Source organism: Haliotis rubra, unplaced genomic scaffold (assembly GCF_003918875.1).
Source record: "Haliotis rubra isolate DU_JTF1 unplaced genomic scaffold, ASM391887v1 Scf212, whole genome shotgun sequence".
Taxonomy (NCBI): Eukaryota; Metazoa; Mollusca; class Gastropoda; order Lepetellida; family Haliotidae; genus Haliotis; species Haliotis rubra.
Window position 1 is genome coordinate 531677 of NW_025766137.1, and position 20918 is coordinate 552594.

General features: G+C 42.4%; 1 protein-coding gene across 1 annotated transcript in view; it reads left to right on the forward strand.

The window, feature by feature from the left end:
* The window catches only part of LOC124276728 (SH2 domain-containing protein 4A-like), a 101595-nt gene that overhangs the window by 45012 nt on the left and 35665 nt on the right, over positions 1 to 20918 (forward strand). The window contains exon 4 of the mRNA XM_046712370.1: positions 5699 to 5861. Coding sequence (XP_046568326.1) covers positions 5699 to 5861 — 163 coding nt within the window. The remainder of the gene's footprint in view (positions 1 to 5698; positions 5862 to 20918) is intronic.

The following is a 20918-nucleotide window of genomic DNA, read 5'->3' on the forward strand; positions in this document are numbered from 1 at the left end:
TTCTGTAATGCTCCAATTCTTCTCGCTGCCGTGAAGAGCTCTGCCTCCAAAAGCTATAGGATGTTCATTATCCTTCTCATCTTTTTGACTCAAGACAAACCCTATGCTCATATTGCTGGCATCAGTTGCGAGAAAAAATTCTTTGTCAAAGTCTGGATAAGCCAGAACAGGTGTGTTACACATAGCATCTTTGAGTGTGTTGAAAGCCTGATCACACTCAAGTGACCACTGGAACTTTGGTTTCTTACCAGTTTCTGCCTCTGAATGCTTTTTTAACAATGCATTCAATGGCAGTGCTATTTTCGCATAATCTTTCACATACTTTCTGTAAAAGTTTGTGATGCCTAAAAATGAGCGAACCTGTTTTTGTGATTTAGGTATTGGGAAGGTTTTAATTGCTTCAACCTTTTTGTCATCAACTTGAACACCTCCACATGATAAAACATGACCCAGAAATGAAACCTTGTCTGTTGCAAAATTGCATTTTGATGGCTTTAGTGTTAATTTTGCCTGTTTGAGATAGTAGAAGACTTGCTCCAAATGTTGGAGATGCTCTTCTAAGTTTTTGCTGTAGATTATCAAATCATCAATGTAAATCAATGCAACTTTGAAAAGCAATTTTCTTAGAACTTTGCTCATGAGTTGCTGAAAACAAAGTGGAGAATTAGACAAACCCTGGGGCAAACGTTTGAATTGATAAAGGCCTTGATGGGTGACAAAAGCAGTTTTATGCTTTGAGTCTTCGTGTAATGGCACTTGGAAGAAGCCATTGGCAAGATCTAACGTGGAAAAAATGTAGCTTGGCTATTGCCGATGTGATCAACAACATCGTCAAAAACAGGGAGTGGCCATGACATGGGTAATGTGACAGAATTTAATTTTCTGTAGTCACAAACAAATCTATATGAGCCGTCACGTTTTTTAACTAAGATGATGGGGGCTGAATACATTGAAGTGGACTCCTCCATTAAATCATATTTGAGAAAATCTTCTACAAGTTCTTCAGTGACTTTTTGGAGATGAGGAGACTGACGATAAGGCCTACACTTAACAGGGGGATGGTTGCCCGTGTCAGTGACATGCCTATGCATGTCAGTTTTTCCTAAATCTGCAAGGCTTGTAGAAAACATGTCTCTGTTTTGTCCTAAAAACCTGAGTAGTCTTTGTTGTTGGTCTGGTGTCAGTTGTGTCTTGGTCAAGTCAAATCCTAAATCTTGAGCAATTTTGACATAATCCCTAGTGTCATTGTCTGTTGTCTTCATGTCAGTGTTAACTGAATTTATTAAAGGTTGGTCACAGTCAATTTCAAAGATAGAGTGACTGTCAATGTAACTAAATTTTCCTACAACTGTACCCTTGTCTAAAACTTTTTCTTCTTGGGAAGGATTCATAAGCCTAAATGTAGCAGTTTTCTTATGCGCTTTCGAGAGGGTCCTACCACCTGCTACTTCAGAATGAGCATCGAGGGCGGCAATTGGTTCAATGAGGATGAGGGAATCATTGTTTGCCTCAGGCAGTCTTACGTTGAAATGAATTTCACTCTGAGGGGGAATATATATCTGATCTATTGTTTTTGCTAATCCACAAATTTCTTGATCTGGATTGGCAATGAAATTGATATATTGCCTATCTGAGGTGCTGTTGCCGATTATGAGGGAATGGCAGCTATAATCTATGACTGCATCATTGTCATTGAGGAAGTTCTCACCTAGTAGGACTGACTTAGGTAATGAGGGCAGGACATAGAATGTTTGTGAAAATTCTTGATCTTCAATGACAAAATCTAACACAACTGAACCCAACACCTTGTGCAATATGCCAACAACACCTTGAATTTGTGGAAAGGGTGAGTTTCCAAGTACAGGGTTGTTGAAAGCTTTGTTTAGAAAAGCAGACGAAATGCAGCAAATGGATGCCCCTGTATCTATTAAACAAGTTGTTGTTTCAGTGCCAAATGTTACCTGAACTACACTTATGGCAAGGGGGGTAACTAAGGACACAGTTGGAATTTCACTTCCACAGTTACTTTCCATACCAGACTCCATATTGGCCATGACACCTTATAGTATGTACCGTACTATAATTAAGAAAAGACAAGAAATCAACAATGTAAAGTAGTACTTACAACTTTTGACTGGAGTCTTTCTCTAAGCTATTACTAATATTCTATATTTATATTTTCCTAATATATGAATGCTAATATATTGCTTGTAGTGGTAATAATGAATAATGAATTTTGTATGAATTATTATTCCTTGAAGACTTTTTCTTCCTTGGTTGGTGTCTTTACAGGAGTTGGTGGTCCTTAATCCAGTGTTGAGATCAGACGTGGATGCAGTCGCTTGTTATTCCATGTGTTCTTGTAGCTGGTTGTAGTTAGTTCCTGGGCTCCGAGGTTCCGAAAATCGTTGATTCTCCGCCAACTATTATGATAGGGGTCTTGGGTCCAAGTGATGGTTCCGGTGAAACACCTTATCTAACTGGCGTGCTGGTCTGCTTGGGGGAATTAACTCAGCAAAAGAGTCCGAAGTCACAAGAAACTAATCACACTTTTATTTACAAGAACAAAGTAACATGGGGTGGCCACAGAGAGTCGGTACAACCCTCTGGACTGAGGGCTAGAGCTGACCTGTGTTGGGAGTCTAAACCCTACTGATGGACAAATGTAGTTAGAGACTTTTTATCTACAATTAAAACAATAAAGAGATTATGATTGGTTGACTGATACAAAAATGGGTGTAACCTAAATTAGCCTATCAAATACAGAATATACAAAATGGGGTGTGTCCTTCTAATGACCAGACAGGGCAATTACTCTTAATCCTGTTAATCCTATTTTAACTGGCACTAATCTCGATGGCACTTTTACTGGATGCTTGGATGCTTACCCTGGGCTAGATCTTAACGAGCCTAATCTGATGTGTCAATTACAGGTGCTTGGATTACAATAGATGCATTTAATCGTCTGGTCATAACTCTGAATTACTGAAAGGATTGCTAACAGCTTGAGTCCTCAATACCTTAGGCTAGGATTTTATCTTGAATATCTGTGAAATTGTGCAGCCGTAATTTATACCTTTTTCAATAATATGTCTGTGAGATGAGTTTTACAACTTTTGACTGGAGTCTTTCTCTATGCTATTACTAATATTCTATATTTATATTTTCCTAATATATGAATCCTAATATATTGCTTGTAGTGGTAATAATGAATAATGAATTTTGTATGAATTATTATTCCTTGAAGACTTTTTCTTCCTTGGCTGGTGTCTTTACAGGAGTTGGTGGTCCTTAATCCAGTGTTGAGATCAGACGTGGATGCAGTCGCTTGTTATTCCATGTGTTCTTGTAGCTGGTTGTAGTTAGTTCCTGGGCTCCGAGGTTCCGAAAATCGTTGATTCTCCGCCAACTATTATGATAGGGGTCTTGGGTCCAAGTGATGGTTCCGGTGAAACACCTTATCTAACTGGCGTGCTGGTCTGTTTGGGGGAATTAACTCAGCAAAAGAGTCCGAAGTCACAAGAAACTAATCACACTTTTATTTACAAGAACAAAGTAACATGGGGTGGCCACAGACTCTGGACTGAGGGCTAGAGCTGACCTGTGTTGGGAGTCTAAACCCTACTGATGGACAAATGTAGTTAGAGACTTTTTATCTACAATTAAAACAATAAAGAGATTATGATTAGTTGACTGATACAAAAATGGGTGTAACCTAAATTAGCCTATCAAATACAGAATATACAAAATGGGGTGTGTCCTTCAATGACCAGACAGGGCAATTACTCTTAATCCTATTTTAACTGGCACTAATCTCGATGGCACTTTTACTGGATGCTTGGATGCCTACCCTGGGCTAGATCTTAACGAGCCTAATCTGATGTGTCAATTACAGGTGCTTGGATTACCATAGATGCATTTAATCGTCTGGTGATAACTCTGAATTCCTGAAAGGATTGCTAACAGCTTGAGTCCTCAATACCTTAGGCTAGGATTTTATCTTGAATATCTGTGAAATTGTGTAGCCGTAATTTATACCTTTTTCAATAATATGTCTGTGAGATGAGTTTTACAACTTTTGACTGGAGTCTTTCTCTAAGCTATTACTAATATTCTATATTTATATTTTCCTAATATCTGAATCCTAATATATTGCTTGTAGTGGTAATAATGAATAATGAATTTTGTATGAATTATTATTCCATGATACCAGCATGCTACATTCCTTTGAACTGGAGCTTATATGAAAACAGTGAATAACTACGGAATGGGATTTGTCAGTGGTTATGGGATTTATCAGCACTGCTACCCAGTCCGTTCAAAGCCATGGACAAGGCAACACATCCCCATTTTGCTTGGAAGACTACATTATTTATGGCCATTGCCACAGCCTCAAGGGTGTCAGGGCCACATGCACTAGATGTCAGGTCCATTACGTTCCTCAAGAGTTCCTCCAGAGTCTCAATCAGAGTGAGCAAGTTTAGTTTTATGCCGCACTCAGCAATATTCCAGCTTTATTTCGGCCTTCTGTAAATAATCAAGTCTGGACCAGACAGTCCAGTGATCAACAGCATGAGCATCGATCTGCGCAATTGGGAACCGATGACATGTGTCAACCAAGCCAGCGAGCCTGACCACCCAATCCCGCTCAATCAGAGCATTACCTGAGTTCCAGGCCAAGAATTAGAAGCCTGCATTGGAACCTCTAGGACAACAAGTGGAGTTTATTATCCCTTCCCTGGCTCCAACGATAGACAGAGGTTTACCTGACAGGCATTAATGCCCAGTAACACCATTTACGTTGTATCTAGGCTATTTTGATTTCCTGATTGAGGGCGTGTTTACGCCTGAAACCTATCATGTTTGTCTTTTGAGAAGAGACGTCAGGAAATGGCAGATAGCAGTCATCACCTAGGATGAGTCCACATTAATCTAGGACCTAAGGTTGATTGTTGTGATCCTAGAAAACCTCTTTTCTGCACATAGTGGAGTCTAAACACCTCAAATCGTAGACTACTAAACTTGGAAGCGAGTCATCTCCAATCAACTTTTTTTAATCTCCAGTGCACTCTAAGGTTGGTAACCCTTCTGAGGTTAGCTTCTCAACTGTATAATCTCACACACTGCCTCAATTGAGAGATAAAAGCAAGACACATTCAAGGAGTATCAAGTGTGTTAACAGATGCCCTATTCAGGCCAGCCAAACCATTTGCCAACAGAATGGAAAATCCATTTTGCTTCGGTGCACCTGAAGCAAAATGGATCTTCCATACTGTTGGCAGACTGAGATGTTTTGTCTCTTCTTAGCTCAACAGCACTGAAGGTTTTAACTTTATTCTTTGAAAATGAAGAGTTGAGCTTTTAAAATGAGTCACAATAAGTGTAATATATTTTTACTTTGTAAAACACATATTCAACCAGAATGAGACATAAATCACACTGAGCTTAATTTCCTCGCACGTTTGTTTGAAAATCTTTAAGATAATTAAAAATCCAAGCCATTGAATGAAAAGATACTGATTGAGCACAAGTTAATATTCTGAGTGTATCAGTAGTAGGTTTAGTTTCACCAAAAAGAATGATGAAAAGGGTTTAAAAGTAGAGCTATTTGCTCATGGTATTAACCTGTCATTTGCACTCATATTTATATTTTCTCTAGGCATACCCGCCTTAAAAATCATAAATTGTTTGACTACAGGCTGTGACTGAACGAGTGAGGCGAAAGTCTGTACAGAACTATGACAATATGCGTCACAGACGAAGCAGTGAGATCTATATTCGATGGAAGGAGATGAGGAATGCTCTGGAAAGAACAGCAGAAGAAAGCAGTCAGGAGGTGGAGGCCAGTTGGCAGGAACAAGGTGAGTACCTAGAACCACAATTTGGGCACACAGTTCAGTCAGGAGACATGTATCTGAACACACGGTCCAGTCAGGAGACATGTATCTGAAAAACACGGTCCAGTCAGGAGACATGTACCTTGACACTCGGTCCAGGAAGGAGAAGTGTATCTGGACACACGGTCCAATCAGGAGATGTGTATCTGGACACACGGTCCAGTCAGGAGATGTGTATCTGGACACACAGTCCAGTCAGGAGATGTGTATCTGGACACACAGTCCAGTCAGGAGATGTGCATCTGGACACATTGTCCGATCTGGAGTTGTGTATCTGGACACATGGTCCAATCAGGAGATGTGTTTCTGGACACACAGTCCAGTCAGGAGACATGTATCTGGACACATGGTTCAGTCAGGAGATATGTATATGAAAACCATGGTCTAGTCAGGAGATGTGTATGTGGACACACATTCCAGTCAGGAGACGTGTATCTGGACACATGGTCCGATCTGGAGACATGTTTCTGGACATACAGTCCAGTCAGGAGATGTGTATCTGGACACACTGTCCCGGCAGGAGATGTGTATGTGGACACATGGTCCAGTCAGGAGACATGTATCTGGACACATGGTCCAGTCAGGAGACATGTATCTGGACACATGGTCCAGTCAGGAGATATGTATCTGGACACATGGTCCAGTCAGGAGATATGTATCTGGACACATGGTCCAGTCAGGAGAAGTGTATCTGGACACATGGTCTAGTCAGGAGATGTGTATCTGGACACACGGTCCAGTCAGGAGACGTGTACCTGGGCACACGGTCCTGTCAGGAGATATGTATCTGAAAAACATGGTCTAGTCAGGAGATGTGTATCTGGACACACAGTCCGATCTGGAGATGTGTATCTGGACACATGGTCCAGTCAGGAGATACGTATATGAAAACCATGGTCCAATCAGGAGATGTGTATCTGGACACACAGTCCAGTCAGGAGATGTGTATCTGGACACAGTCCGATCTGGAGACGTGTTTCTGGACACACAGTCCAGTCAGGAGACATGTATCTGGACACATGGTCTAGTAAGGAGAAGTGTATCTGGACACACTGTTCAGTCAGGAGATGTGTATGTGGACACATGGTCCAGTCAGGAGACATGTATCTGGACAGATGGTCTAGTCAGGAGACATGAATCTGGACACATGGTCCAGTCAGGAAATGTGTATATGGATACATGGACCAGTCAGGAGATGTGTATCTGGACACACGGTCCAATCAGGAGACGTGTATCTGGACACACAGTCCAGTCTGGAGATGTGTTTCTGGACACACAGTCCAGTCGGGAGATATGTATCTGGACACATGGTCCAATCAGGAGATGTGTATCTGGACACACAGTCCAGTCAAGAGATGTGTATCTGGGCACACAGTCAAGTCTGGAGACGTTTATTCAGACACATGTTTGGGTCAGATGTGTATCTGGACACTGGTGCATCTAGTGCACTCTTGAGATATATAACCCGGGTTTTCAGCATGACAGGCAAACGCTTTAGCCATGAGGCTACCCCACTGCCCCGACACAAAATGCACTCATGAGATATTTATCTGGACACAAAATGCACTCTCGAGATATATATCTGGACACAAAATACACATATGAGATATGTATCTGGACACAAAGTCCACTTGGGAGATGTGTTTCTAGATACATGATCAACTCAGAAGATGGGTATTTAGATACAAAGTCATGAAGTTAGTCTTAGAGATATTTTGTGGACTCATTTTTATCCCCCCCCGGCTGGTAATGCAGGGGGATATAGTTGATGCCTCGTCTGTCTGTCCGTCAGTAATCATTTTGTTTCCGGAGCATAACTAAAAAATTGTTCAATATTTTCAACAAATATTTGTAGATATATCAAACAGAACCTAAAGTGGTGCCTTTTGCTATTTACAGATTTTTGTCATTTCTGTTTTTCTTGGTTTCCATGGAAATGATTTGAAGTTTAAGTAACTGTCTCAATAAGGGAAGGGGGGACCTTCATTTCCGGAGCACAACTCGAAAAACGTTCAATATCTTTCAACAAAACTTGGCAGATATATGAGGCAGATACCAAAGTGGTGCCTTTTGCTATTTGCAGATTTTTGGCATTTGTATTTTTCATGATTTCCACGGAAATGTTTTGAACTTTAAGTAACTGTTAGATGATTTGTTCTTTCAAATATGTGGGGGCTGGGGGGGGATTCATCGTCTTCTGATGACTCTTATTAGGTTTGGGAGGTGCCTTTGGAATACAGGAAATATTTTGATTTGGGCACTACTGACATGTTGTCCCTCCTCTTCAACCTTCACTTTGAAGATGAATGATTTATTACACTCACAAATACACTTCACAGTTTGTAATTCTGTGAGAAATTTCCAATTTCCATCATCTATCATCTTAGGCAAAGCAAAAGTGCTGAAAAAAACATCTGAAAATTGGGTTCATCATAAATGTCACCATTTTTAACATCTTTTCAAAATCACGATTCACGTAGTTATGTCATGTATTCGTTGAAATGTGAAAATTATATAATGGATAATGTTTTTGTTCCAAAGGGCGATAACTCTCCTTTTGAAATGATGTAAGCGATGTTCCAGCTTCTCATTTCTCGTTCCTGAATCAATGTGCACAATTAAAGACAGAGCCAAGCTTACACATTGCTTTCCTGCACCTTATTGAAAAACGATCGTTGACAATTAAATACCTTCAACTGACACATGTTTAAAACAGTATCGTTTGCTTAATCTCCAAGTGCAATAGGAATTGATATGATGGGAGATAACGGGGAAAAACCCATGAAAAATCAGTGTATTGTCACAGCATTTCCTACAACAGAACAGGAGGCAGTGTAAGTCTTGGGTAACATAGCATTGATGAAATAATGAAAACACACTCTTTATATCAGCCTTTGTGTTATTTCCACAATTCCTCAACTATTGACGTATTCAAATCAAACAAATAGATCTCATACTACCACTGACCTCAATGTTATAAAATTGAAGAATTAAATGACATGTGTATCTGTTTCGGTAACAGTATGTTGACAATATGTTTTCCCTTACAGACCATCTACTATCTGGCTATAGCTTTTTATCTTGACTTGCACAGCAATGTCGGCTACGCTAGATCTAGATCAAAGGGATATTGACAGTGATGCGTTTGAGTCAATACCCTCCAGCAATTCATGCCATCACTAAGCAAGAGCTGCAATCTATCCACAGTGTACAAAAATCACTCTATCCGTGCCACAGGGGCCGAGGTGTCACTTCGGGGCACCTCAAATTTTGACCATCACTGGCCAGAAGTGTATCGTCTCTTTCTGTTTATCAGCGAGTTGGCAATTCTGAGAAAGAATGTATGGGAAAAGCCATCCTGAATAAACTTAGCACAAATCCTCCCTGCTTTGATGCCAGTGTCCCAAAACGTCTCACGTTCTCAGCATGGAAGATCTCTTTAGAGAATTCAGCAACAAAAATGCTGTAACTTCTAGGCCACAAATGCCTATTCTATACCAGTGTACCATAAACAATCTCCACATTCACTACAACAAGTACATATTGTCCAGGTGTTGACCTTGTGTAGAGCATCAACACATCTACAGTAGCTTAGTCTAATGCCAGTGTCCTCTACGAGGCTAGTGCATTCCAATACAGGTTATGCTGACCTTACCTCCAAGTTGATAAAAGTTTCATGGTAATAGAGTTGCAATTGCTTACGTTGTTCTGTGTTATTAAAAAGTTCTTGAAAGATAAAAAGTTTGACAATGAATGACAGCGTGGATTTCATATGTTTGATTGTAGAGTTTCTGAGCTGGAATGTCTGCATGATGTCACATGACCATTCCAATGCATATAACCCGTGAAGGACCGGGTTAGAATGCACCTTCAGTAACCCATGCTTGTTGTAAGAGGTGACTAACGGGATCCGGTGGTCAGGCTTGCTAGCTTGGTTTACACATGTCATCAGTTCCCAATTGCGCAGAACGATGCTCATGCTGTTGATCACTGGATTTTCTGGTCCAGACTCGATTATTTACAGACAACCGACATATAGCTGGAATGTTGCTGAGGGCGGCGTAAAACTAAACTCACTCACTCACTCCAATGCATATAAGAACTCACCATTTCAGCTACTGTTCTGCTTAATTTGTATAAATCCTTTATTTCAGTCTGTTTCACGGTGCTAATCATTTATTTTTCTGCTGAATGCAATGGTATGAACTAAGAAATTGGAAGTTCACAAGTAAAAAAGTTATACGAACACACTCAGCAACCATTTTGACTGTCTCATTCTTTCAGTCCAGATGTAAAGCATTTAGTGAGGGTGCTTGTCAGGATAAATTCGTTAGCATGTGTCAGTGAGTTTGATATGGAGATTTATCATGTGTCCGAGTTAAATGTCAAACTTTGTTCTCGTTTGATATACGTATAACTCGGACACATGATAAATCTCTATATCAAACTGGGGCAGTGGGGTAGCCTAATGGTTAAGGCTTTTAATTCAGAATTTTATAAGCATGCGAAATGATATTATAATTTTGTGAGTAAACTGAAATAAAGTCTAAATACGATGTTTCTCTAACTTCCGGAAGTTAACAGCCTTTCAACGTAGTCTCGCGAGAAAAAACGAGATCTTGTCCTCATTTCTGACAAAAAATAACACAAGAATTTTACTCACAATCAACAGTTTACTAAATCTCAAACAAAGCATAATCTTGAATATAAAGACATATATGCTCAAACTGAGATATGACTAGATACTAAATCACCAAAAAGTATTGCAGTTAATTGAAAGTCCGTTAAGTGGGCACTTGACATAGTCTCTCAAACAACGACTGCAGGGTCGTCACAGAATGGCACTGAAGGCATACTCAACTGAAGGATCATCTGGGTACTAGCTCCATGAATGACACTTATATCTGTTTGTTGCCGGCCTGGCAAGGGTCCAGTTAGTTTTCTCTGTGGAAGGAGCATCCACGTCTTAACTGGAAAGAGGCAGAAAGTTTGATTAATATCCATATCTCTGCCATCATGTATTATCATGCAAACAAATAATACAATTAAAATGATGTTTATGACAGTAGAATATTTTTGGCGTTTCCATGGCAACAAGTTCGACTTAGACTGAAATTAGTGGTAGTGCTCTTTTCCGGAGCAGAACTCTAAAACCGTTCACTATTTCTTCCTCAAACTTGGCACATAGATAGATCTGGTGGTGTACTGGTGCCTTTTGGTAGTTTGGGAATTCTGAATAAAAAAAATTGGCGTTTCCGGGGCAACAAGTTTGACTTAGCCTGAAATTGGTGGTAGTGCTCTTTTCCGGAGCAGAACTCTAAAACTGTTCACTATTTCTTCACCAAACTTGGCACATAGATAGATCTGGTGGTGTACTGGTGCCTTTTCTTAGTTTTGGAATTCTGAATAGAATATTTTTGGATTTTCCGTGGCAACAAGTTTGACTAAAACAGTTATTAGCGGTAGTGCACTTTTCCGGAGCAGATCTCTAAAACCGTTAAATGTTTCTTCACAGGACACAAATGCATAGGACACAAATGCATATTAGACATTGCACATACATAGATCTGGTGGTGTACTGGTGCCTGTTGGTAGTTTTGGATTTCGGAATAAAATATTTTTGGCATTAATGGCAACAAGTTTGAAATTGGTGACAGTGCTCCTTTCTGGAGCAGAACTTTAAAAACCTTTCAATACTCTCCTTCCACTTTTCTATATACACACCTAAATATTTGACATAATCATAACTCGGAGACATAATCATGAAGAGTATTTTGCCATTGCGGGGGGTATTGATGACTGTCTTCTTGTTGATTTTTCTTTGCATACCTTCGCTAAGCATCTCCCTATCATGCAAAATGGAGGGAAAGCATAGGCTTGCTTGTCTATCCAAGGAATCAAAGAAGCATCTACTATGGCAGAGTGGGGGTCTGGTCTCCAACTGGCGTAAATGTCGAGTTGGTAATATAATTTGTCTGCAAATAGATCGATTTGCAACGGTCCCCATAACTGATTGATCTGATCGAAGACTGACTTCTTCAGCATCCAGTTGCTGGTATCCGTGAAATGCCTGGATTCCCAGTCTGCCATCTGATTCTCCTTACCTGGGAGGTATTCTGCTCTATGTTAATGTTACAAAATGTCTGATGCGCCCTCCCCCCCCCCATTTCTGTTGCGTGTATGTCTAGAAGGGTTAACTGATCTATTTGAGGGTGGATCTGGGACATTGGGACATTCATGTGATTTTTCAGAGGCTGAGCTTGCAGTATTTGTGGATTTGATAATGAAAGTTACATACCTTTTGGTTTGATTGCTGTTGGGCATGGCGTTGTTTCCTGAACTTCTGCCTCTGTTATAACTGTTGAGGCGGTCTCTGCTGCGCTGTCCTCTGTAAGTGACTTGGGTGGCATAAGGAAATCAGCCTCCGCCTCTGTTCTTGAAGGGAGGCCTCCCTTGAAAGGGTGCTTGAAAGGTCACCTCTCTGTCTGGCTTCGGTCTCTTATGAGAAAAGGTGAACTGGTTTTCAGTCGACTTTCGCTTCTTGCGTTCTTTGGATACTTTATCCAATTTCTTGTAGAATGTCTTCCCAAACAATTTCTTTGAAGACAGATGTTTAGCATTCTTAGTCAAGAATCGCTGGGCTTTCTTCTGATTCTTCATTATTTTAGCCAAGTTGTTAAGTCTCCTGTGAAAAACAGTCACAACATTTGCTTGTCCGAGCAAACACACAGATTTCTGTATTAGGGCCAGAAAATCATGGACTTCTAATTTCTCACTTCCATGTTTCCTAACATTCTCCATAATAGCCCATATTTTAGTTAGGGGCCCCATGACGTTCATGATTTGCGTCTGAATATGCTTTAGGGCAGCTTCAGTGGCCTTGACAGGAAAGCATTTGCCTTCTTCTAGCATGTCTTGCCATTCATCGTCCAATTTCTGGACCCGAAAACCTTTGGGCACTGGGTTTTCCTCAAGAATCGAGGTTTCTAACACCTCGTCTTTCTCATAGGTAGTAAATAGTTTCGAAGCATAATCAACCATGTCATCAGCAATGGTAGGACTCACTTTCGTAGTTGACGGACTCATCCGCCATTTTGGATCTCGTGTCACGTGATGTTTTCCGAGAGTGTCGCTTTTTCTTCTTTTTCGATTCTGATTTCTTTTCGATGATTTCAACACTAGAGTCTGAATCACTGGAAAATAAAGTACTCGACAAATCTGACAAAACACTGCTCGAATCGTATGAATCTGAATCATCACTGCTAGATGACCTCGAAACGGACTACGCCTGATCATGTTTCTTCGGTATCGTGAAACCTTTCCAGTCCTCTCGTTTTCTCTTACGACCGCGGTTCGATTCTTCCTCAAAGGAATCATCTGCCGTGATTTGAACACTGTTTTCTGCCTCTTGGCTTGATTGTTCTGCCTCTTGGCTAGATTGTGGTGCCTCTTGGCTAGTTTCATGATCAGGGTAGCCCGCCATTTGGCTTTCCCCAGGTCGGTCGCCATTTTGGCTGTCCAACTTAGCCCGTCTGGGTTTAGGCATAATCACAGTTCGACCAACAGCGAACACTAACGGTACGAGCAAACCAAGTACCCAAAACTGTAAAGGGACACTTCCCCAACAAGAAAAAACCTAAAAACTTACGTAAATACGAAATAAAACCTTCGTATAGGCTAAAACGGAAGTGTAACACTTTTGGAAGCCAGAGAAATGAGGACGAGATCTCGTTTTTTCTCGCGAGACTACGTTGAAAGGCTGTTAACTTCCAGAACTTAGAGAATCATTGTATTTAGACCTTATTTCAGTTTACGATATAAAATTGTCACGCCTAAGACCCGGGTTTGATTCCCCACATGGGTGTGTGGTGTCCCCTGCCCAGATATTCCTGGAATATTGCTAAAAGTGGCGTAAAACTACACTCACTCACTCACTCATCATATCAAACTTGCGAACACATGGTAACTTTTAATATCCTGAATTTGTTTCAACAATATTCAAAGACAATTAGCATTATGTCTGTTTGTTAGGGCAACCTATGCCAAAGAAATTTTGTTCCAAATCAAATTGTGTGATTTAAATTTTACCCCATAATCATTCCATGTAGATATGCTTATGCATTTATTTATATTTTTTACACATCTAACAGATTATCATTATATATATCGATTGCTAAAAATTAAAATGCATGTGTAATGTAATATAAAAGTACATGTGTACACATGCACTATCATACAGATAAAACTACAACATAGTACAATGCAGATATCTATTAATGTAAAGAGAAACAAAGACATTATTGATTTATTTTGTGTGTGAGAATTTGAAAATTCAGTTTACATCAAGGAAACATAAAAAGCTAGGTCTAATAAAAATATCCCTTTTTCATGACAGTTATATTTATCTGATCATTGTGAAGGCAAACTGCAATAGACACTGCAAGTCAGTAAAATGTAGCTCATTTGATGCTTACAATGCTTAACAGTGGCAGTTTAGAGAGTGAAATTAGTAATGTATTCTGTTGATTTATATGATGAAAAGTGAAGTCGGAAAGTAGCCTTGAGTATGTACTTAAACTAGTATAGCTTATTCAGTGTCTGAAAAAATATTATTTTCCCTTATCCTAAACTCATGCTTATTTGCTTGTCTCCTTCCTCTTGCGAACGTTAGTGGAACACTTGTATCTCCTATTGAAGCTCCCTTCAATAAAAAAGAAACGTAAAATCACCACTCACCAAGAGTTATCTGTCTGGCCGTTTTGGCGGGAAAGCGGCGCCACCGTACTCCCATTCTTCACTCTCTCCTTCTTCGCCCTAGTGAGCGGTTGGTAGAACGCCTGTGTCTCCTATACGGCACTATATCCTTTTATTAATTAGTTATTACCCTCTATTTTACTTTTATAGAGGTTTAGGAAGTTTCTTACAACAATATGGGTTAAAAATTATTCGTATTTTGCACTGTTTATTCACGGTTTGTCCGTGTTTGTTCAGTTGTTTACATTTAATGAAAACCTATTTTCGTTGTAGGTTTAGGTTCGCTGCTGCAAACCCGCATTGACTGTGCCCTAGCTGCACAACAACATGTACTTCCAGCTATCGATGTAATCTTTATCAGCATTTAACAGAAATTCAATTTAATAAATAATTTTTCTCTGTACTTAGACGTACTACCGACAATCCAAGTGACTTTACAAGTCATGGATAAACTGGCTGAGTCCCTCACGAGCTGTCTACTGCTGTCAGACGACTTACTACCATCCAGTGACCTGCCGGAGGTGTCCTCGGAGGATGGGCATGGGATGTTGTCCGCCATTACTTCGAAGAAGTTGGCTTCTACATCGGACAACCCCTCAACGCAGATGTAGAAGAAGAAGCCATCCTCTAAGCAGAATGAAGCCTCACACCCCTAAGACGCCTAGCAGCTCTACGGGGACTTCTGCGCAGACTACAGGGACCTTTCGGCAGACATCGTCCCGATGGAAGTGAGATGACTTCATGATGATCAGCTGCTGATCATCCCAGAGATACAGCATGCAGTCCGAGGGCGGCAGATGAGCGATCCCTGGACCAAAAATCGCTATCAACGCAGAGAGGGCAGCTCTACAATCATCGCAGACGAAGAAAAAGAAGCCATCCTCTACCCAGAGAAGGCTACACACCCCTAAGATGACGACCATCTCTACGGGGACGTCTGCGCAGACTACAAGGACTTTCTCGGCCGAGATTGTCCCGATGACGGAAAGAGGACTCTATGATGAGCGCTGCTCATCATCCCGAATATATCACCGGGTAGAAGCGGGCCTCAGCAGCGGTAACGTCAGCGCAGTTGTCTACGCAGTCCGAGGTATCTACACTGACGGCAGATGAGCGATCCCTGGGCCATATCGCTACCAACGCAGAGTGGGCAGCTCATCTCTCACCGCAGACATTCAACCCGGGGGACTTCATGCAGCAGTTCTCACAGCAGATCCTGGAGATGATGGAGAGGCGCTTCACACTGGAAAGGGCATCGCATGATCAACAACCAGCCCGCAGAACGGACCCGGACCTTCGCGAAGGTTCCAACGCAGACTATGCTTCAGAGAGGCACTCCAGCTACGTGACGACCGGGAACAGATCTACGCTTCAGGACGTCAACCAGCCTGCGCGAAGGCCGACACGCCTATCCCCAGATGCCGAATCAGATGATCAGCATTCGCGAAGGCACTTGCGAAGGACGACATACCTATTCCCAGTTGCCGAATCAGATGATCAGCATTCGCGAAGGCACTCGCGAAGGACTTCGGACACAGCCTCAAAGACATCTTCAACATCGCATAGATCGTCGAGGGATTCACCGAGACATTCGTGAACCAAGAGACGCTCACCTCCGCGCAGGTATCCATGAAGGTCTTCACGCAGGTCTCCACGCAGGTCTCCATGCAGATCCCCAGCGAAGCAGAGACATCGCAGTACTTAGTCTCTCAACTGAACGCTACATGCCGTCAACAAGCTTGCGCGAAGGCATTCGTGCAGGCCATCTACAACGCAGAGACGTCGCAGTACTTAGTCTCTCAACAGAACGCTACATGCCGTCAGCAACCTGCGCGCAGGACGGCGCAATCTTCAGAGACTGTCAAGAGATGATGAGCCTAATAAAGGACCTTCACGCCGACTACCTACCTCAAGGGCATCAACAACGCCTCGCAGATCATCACGGGAATCCCCACTTAGGAATACATTGCCAGGAAGGCAATCCCGGACTACAAGACGATCACCTACACACAGGGCGCCATACAGACGCACCACGCAGACCGCCATGCAGATCGCTTCGCAGATCTCCAAGGATATTCAACCAGGACCGCGATGGCGGACTGGACCTAAGCGTCACCCTAGAAGGGAAAGATCTTCGCCCGGCACAAAGACTGAGGGACATGTAATGAAGTTCAAGAGGGGTACTCTTGTCGAATTCATCACCGGCACAGACCTTCAGACTGAATCCACGACGGGATTCACATAGATTGATATATCTACATCAGAAGACTCATAGCCATATAGAGATCTTCACTTCCGTACAGATCTGCAGATATTCACACTGGCGTGGTTCAGCAGCAGCCTTGCTAAGGCTAGGAAACTACAAAATCGTCAACGACCCTGGGTAGAATTTACAACAAAGTTCAGCATCAACTCTACAATTACGACGCTTGATTGAGATAAAAGCGATGTATGCAGTCTACAATAGCAGCACTGAGGACGTGAAGATTTCAGCTGATCATCTGTATAAAAGGGCGACTGCATTATCTTCAGGACCGAAGTAACAGTCACAGCAGCCAGGAAAACAGCCTACCTACATCGGTATTACGCGGCGAAATATTTCGCGCGTTTACCATTCAACCCTCGATACACGTGGTCACTTGTGTAACTCCGGAAGGCTACGGACAAGACCGAGTGGTGATAAGATATCAACGGCGGCACTAGATTCTACAAAGACCTTTTTCCTGCTACACCGGTGACGTCACATCGCGGCAAGCCAAAGGAATCAAAATGCTTTATTTTGATTGGACCATGAGAGACAACGCCCTGCGCAGAGGTCGGACGTATTTCACATGTCAGGAAATGGGTTACAAGTGACAACAACGTGTCAACGAGAGAGGAAGGCCTCAATTACAGTCCAGTTAGACGGGACCTACGTGATTTGGCTGCCTTCACGGGGTTAGATACCTTCCCTGTCAACATTGAAGACGATTCATCATTCATACGTTGAACAGACTTTGGGTGACGGCAGCCAGACTACCTTATATCGACTTCACAACGATGGCAGTGACAGAGTCGGACAAGCACTACTCTCTCCGTTATTACTACGAAGTGGCAGAGTCTGTTGGGTCTTCTCACGTCAGCACAGGACATGATACGCAGAGGGAGTCTACAACTACGCCTACTACAGGTCTTCGTGAATGTACAACTGTACGATCCGGACCCCTTCGGACTCCCGGACAGACTAAAACCATATCTAATATGGTGGACTCATTGATCGGATGGTCGCAGACGCACCTATTTAGCAGAGCCGGAGTGCAAGACGCATCTCTATGTGGACGCATCTCTCCAAGGTTGGGGAGCACACCTCGACAACAAAGTGTCAGCTGGGATATGGACCATAGAAGAGAAAGATCTGCACATCAACATGCTGGAAATGAAAGCAGTGATAAACGCCATACTCTACTGGACCAGCATTTTGAAGAATGCTCATCTGACGGTACATACAGTCAACTTCACAGTGGCGTTCTACATACACAGAAGGATCAACAAGATCGGCGAACTTTCTGGACCTCTGCTTTCAACTGGACAGCATAACAGACAACCTGAACATCCACATAAGAGCATGCCACATTACAGGAGCCAAGAATGTGATAGCAGATGCACTATCCCGTCCAACGCAGCCATCCTCAACAGAATGGATGCTACATCCAGAGATCTTCAAGCAGATCATACCAGAGATGTGAGCACCACTAATAGACCTCTTCGCCACAAGGGTCAACTGATAACATTCGTCTCACCAATTCCAGATCCACGAGCATGGGCATCGGACGCTCTAAGCATCTCCTGGCAAGGACTAAATGCTTACGCGTTTCCACCACCAGCTCTAATACCGAGGGTGTTGCAGAAAATCAGTCAGACGAAGGACCTACAACTGATTTTGGTCGCGCCTTACTGGCCAGCGAGAATATGATTCCCTATTCTCATACAAGACCTAGGACTGCCTCAACTGCAACTACCAGAGTGGACGAATCTACTAGTACACCCTCACACAAAGCAGGTGCACGGCAACCCAGAGGTGTTCCGGTTACACGTGTGGACTGTATCAAGGCAGGCTTGAACAAGAGAGGATATTCCGCCAGGGCAGCGAAAGCAGTCACACTAGCTTTACGCAAGTCTACACGCAACTTGTACAACGACAAGTGGCGACGCTTCGAGACGTACGCTTCGAGGACCGGCTTCACAGCCATAAAAGCGACACATCCTCAAGTGGCGGACTACTTTTGTCACCTAGACAAACGAAAAGGGTCAACACTCCCAACATACCTAGCGGCATCGAGCTCAGTTATCGTCATGAGGACGAGTGCAACTGACGAAAGTACCAGAGTTACTGGCCTTACTACGCTCTTATAAATTGGAGGACCAACAATAGAGATTTAAAGCTCCGGTGTGGGACCTCAACGTAGTTCTACAACATCTCACCAGTGACATCTACAAACCATTAGAGAGGACATCCTTCGAGTTCTTGACGCAGAAGACGCTGTGCCTGATCGCCTTAGCAACAGCAGCAAGGAAGTCGGAAATCTATGCTCTGGACTTCGAGAGAACACGATTTGATGGAAATCAAAACATTGTGCATATGGGACTGAGATGGGACTTCATAGCAAGAATCAACTGCCAGGTCATCCAGACAGACAGTTCCACGTCCCAATACTATCATCAGTCCTTGGACCACAGGATACACAGGACCTATCCTTGTGCCCAGTGAGAGCATTGCAAGTCTGCCTACAAGATCCAGGTCCAGGAGACGGAAATTCAAGCGTCTTTTCGTCCCGATATCGACAGCGACACAGACGGAGGTCTTCCGCACTAAGATATCAATCTGGATCAGAACTGTCATACTACGGGCCTACAAAGCAGCAGAACTTGATCCTCCAAGAGCCTCCAACCCACATGAAGTTAGAGCTCTGGCGTCAACACTTTCGCTCTACATGGGAATTGCTCTATCAGGACATAATGGAGGGCTGCTTCTGGAAATGGGACATACTGTTTGCCAACCACTACCTGAGGGACATCGTCACCGAGGGCGTCTCTGGCATTCACCATTTGGCCCACTTGTTGTAGCACAACAATTGACAGTCCGACAAAGCTGAGGCAGTCTAAGCCCTTTATCACATGACTTGCAAAAGCCTACACTCAGGAGAGTTCAGCTTTAGAGTCATGCACGCGTCTAGGACAGACTAGCATAAGTGATATGACTCAGTACTTGTAAGGACATACTTTACAGGAAAGGGTAAACTTCTCCACTTGGTGCTCGCGCATCAAGAGATGGAGTTGCAAAATCCACATAAAATATTAACAGAAGCAAGGACCAAAAGTTAACAATTGTGGTCCCCCCATCAGAGAAAGCTGGAAGTGAAGGGTTACAGCAGCAGCAGAGCCTAGCAGTAAAAGAAGTGCTACCAGGAAGTTCCCATAGGGGGTATGTAAGACGTAAATCACTACATGGAATCCAGAAGTGGCTTGACCCACCACCAAATCCGTCGGATTCTACAAGCAAATAAGCATGAGTCAGGATAAGGGAAAATATGTAATTTTCTGAATAAAATTGATATTTTATAGTTATCCTGACTCATGAAGTAAGCCCTCCCAACCTCCCCGCTAGACACTTTGGATTTCCCTGTAAATTCAAGTGTCGGGCTCATAATTCGGAGAGAGTGAAGCATGGGAGTACGGTGGTGCCGCTTTCCCGCCAAAACGGCCAGACAGATAACTCTTGGTGAGTGGTGATTTTGCGTCTCTTTTTTATTGAAGGGGAGCTTCAATAGGAGATGCAAGTGTTCCACTAACGTTCGCAAGAGGAAGGAGACAAGCAAATAAGCATGAGTCCGGATAAGTATAAAATATCAATTTTATTCAGAAAATTACATATTTTCTTCTATTCAAATTTTATAAATTTTAAAAAAAAGTAGTGGAGCATGAACTTTCAATTTGGATAGGAAGAATAAGTGTTAACAAACTTTTCGAAGACTGACATCTTATGAATGCACCACCATTTCTCTTTATCACCACTCTTTAACACATCGCATGGGATGCATGTGCTGTAAGCAGTAGCCCATGGGGTGTCATTCTTGATTTTGACGTTTTTCAAGAAGGTCGATAAATTGCTGTAGACTATTAATTTTGACAATCATCTTTCCTCACACAGTTGTTAGTGTTTGTTTCTAGCCATTTTTTTGTTTGGAAATTAAAATCGTACACATGCAAATTTTCACGTCATACACCAAC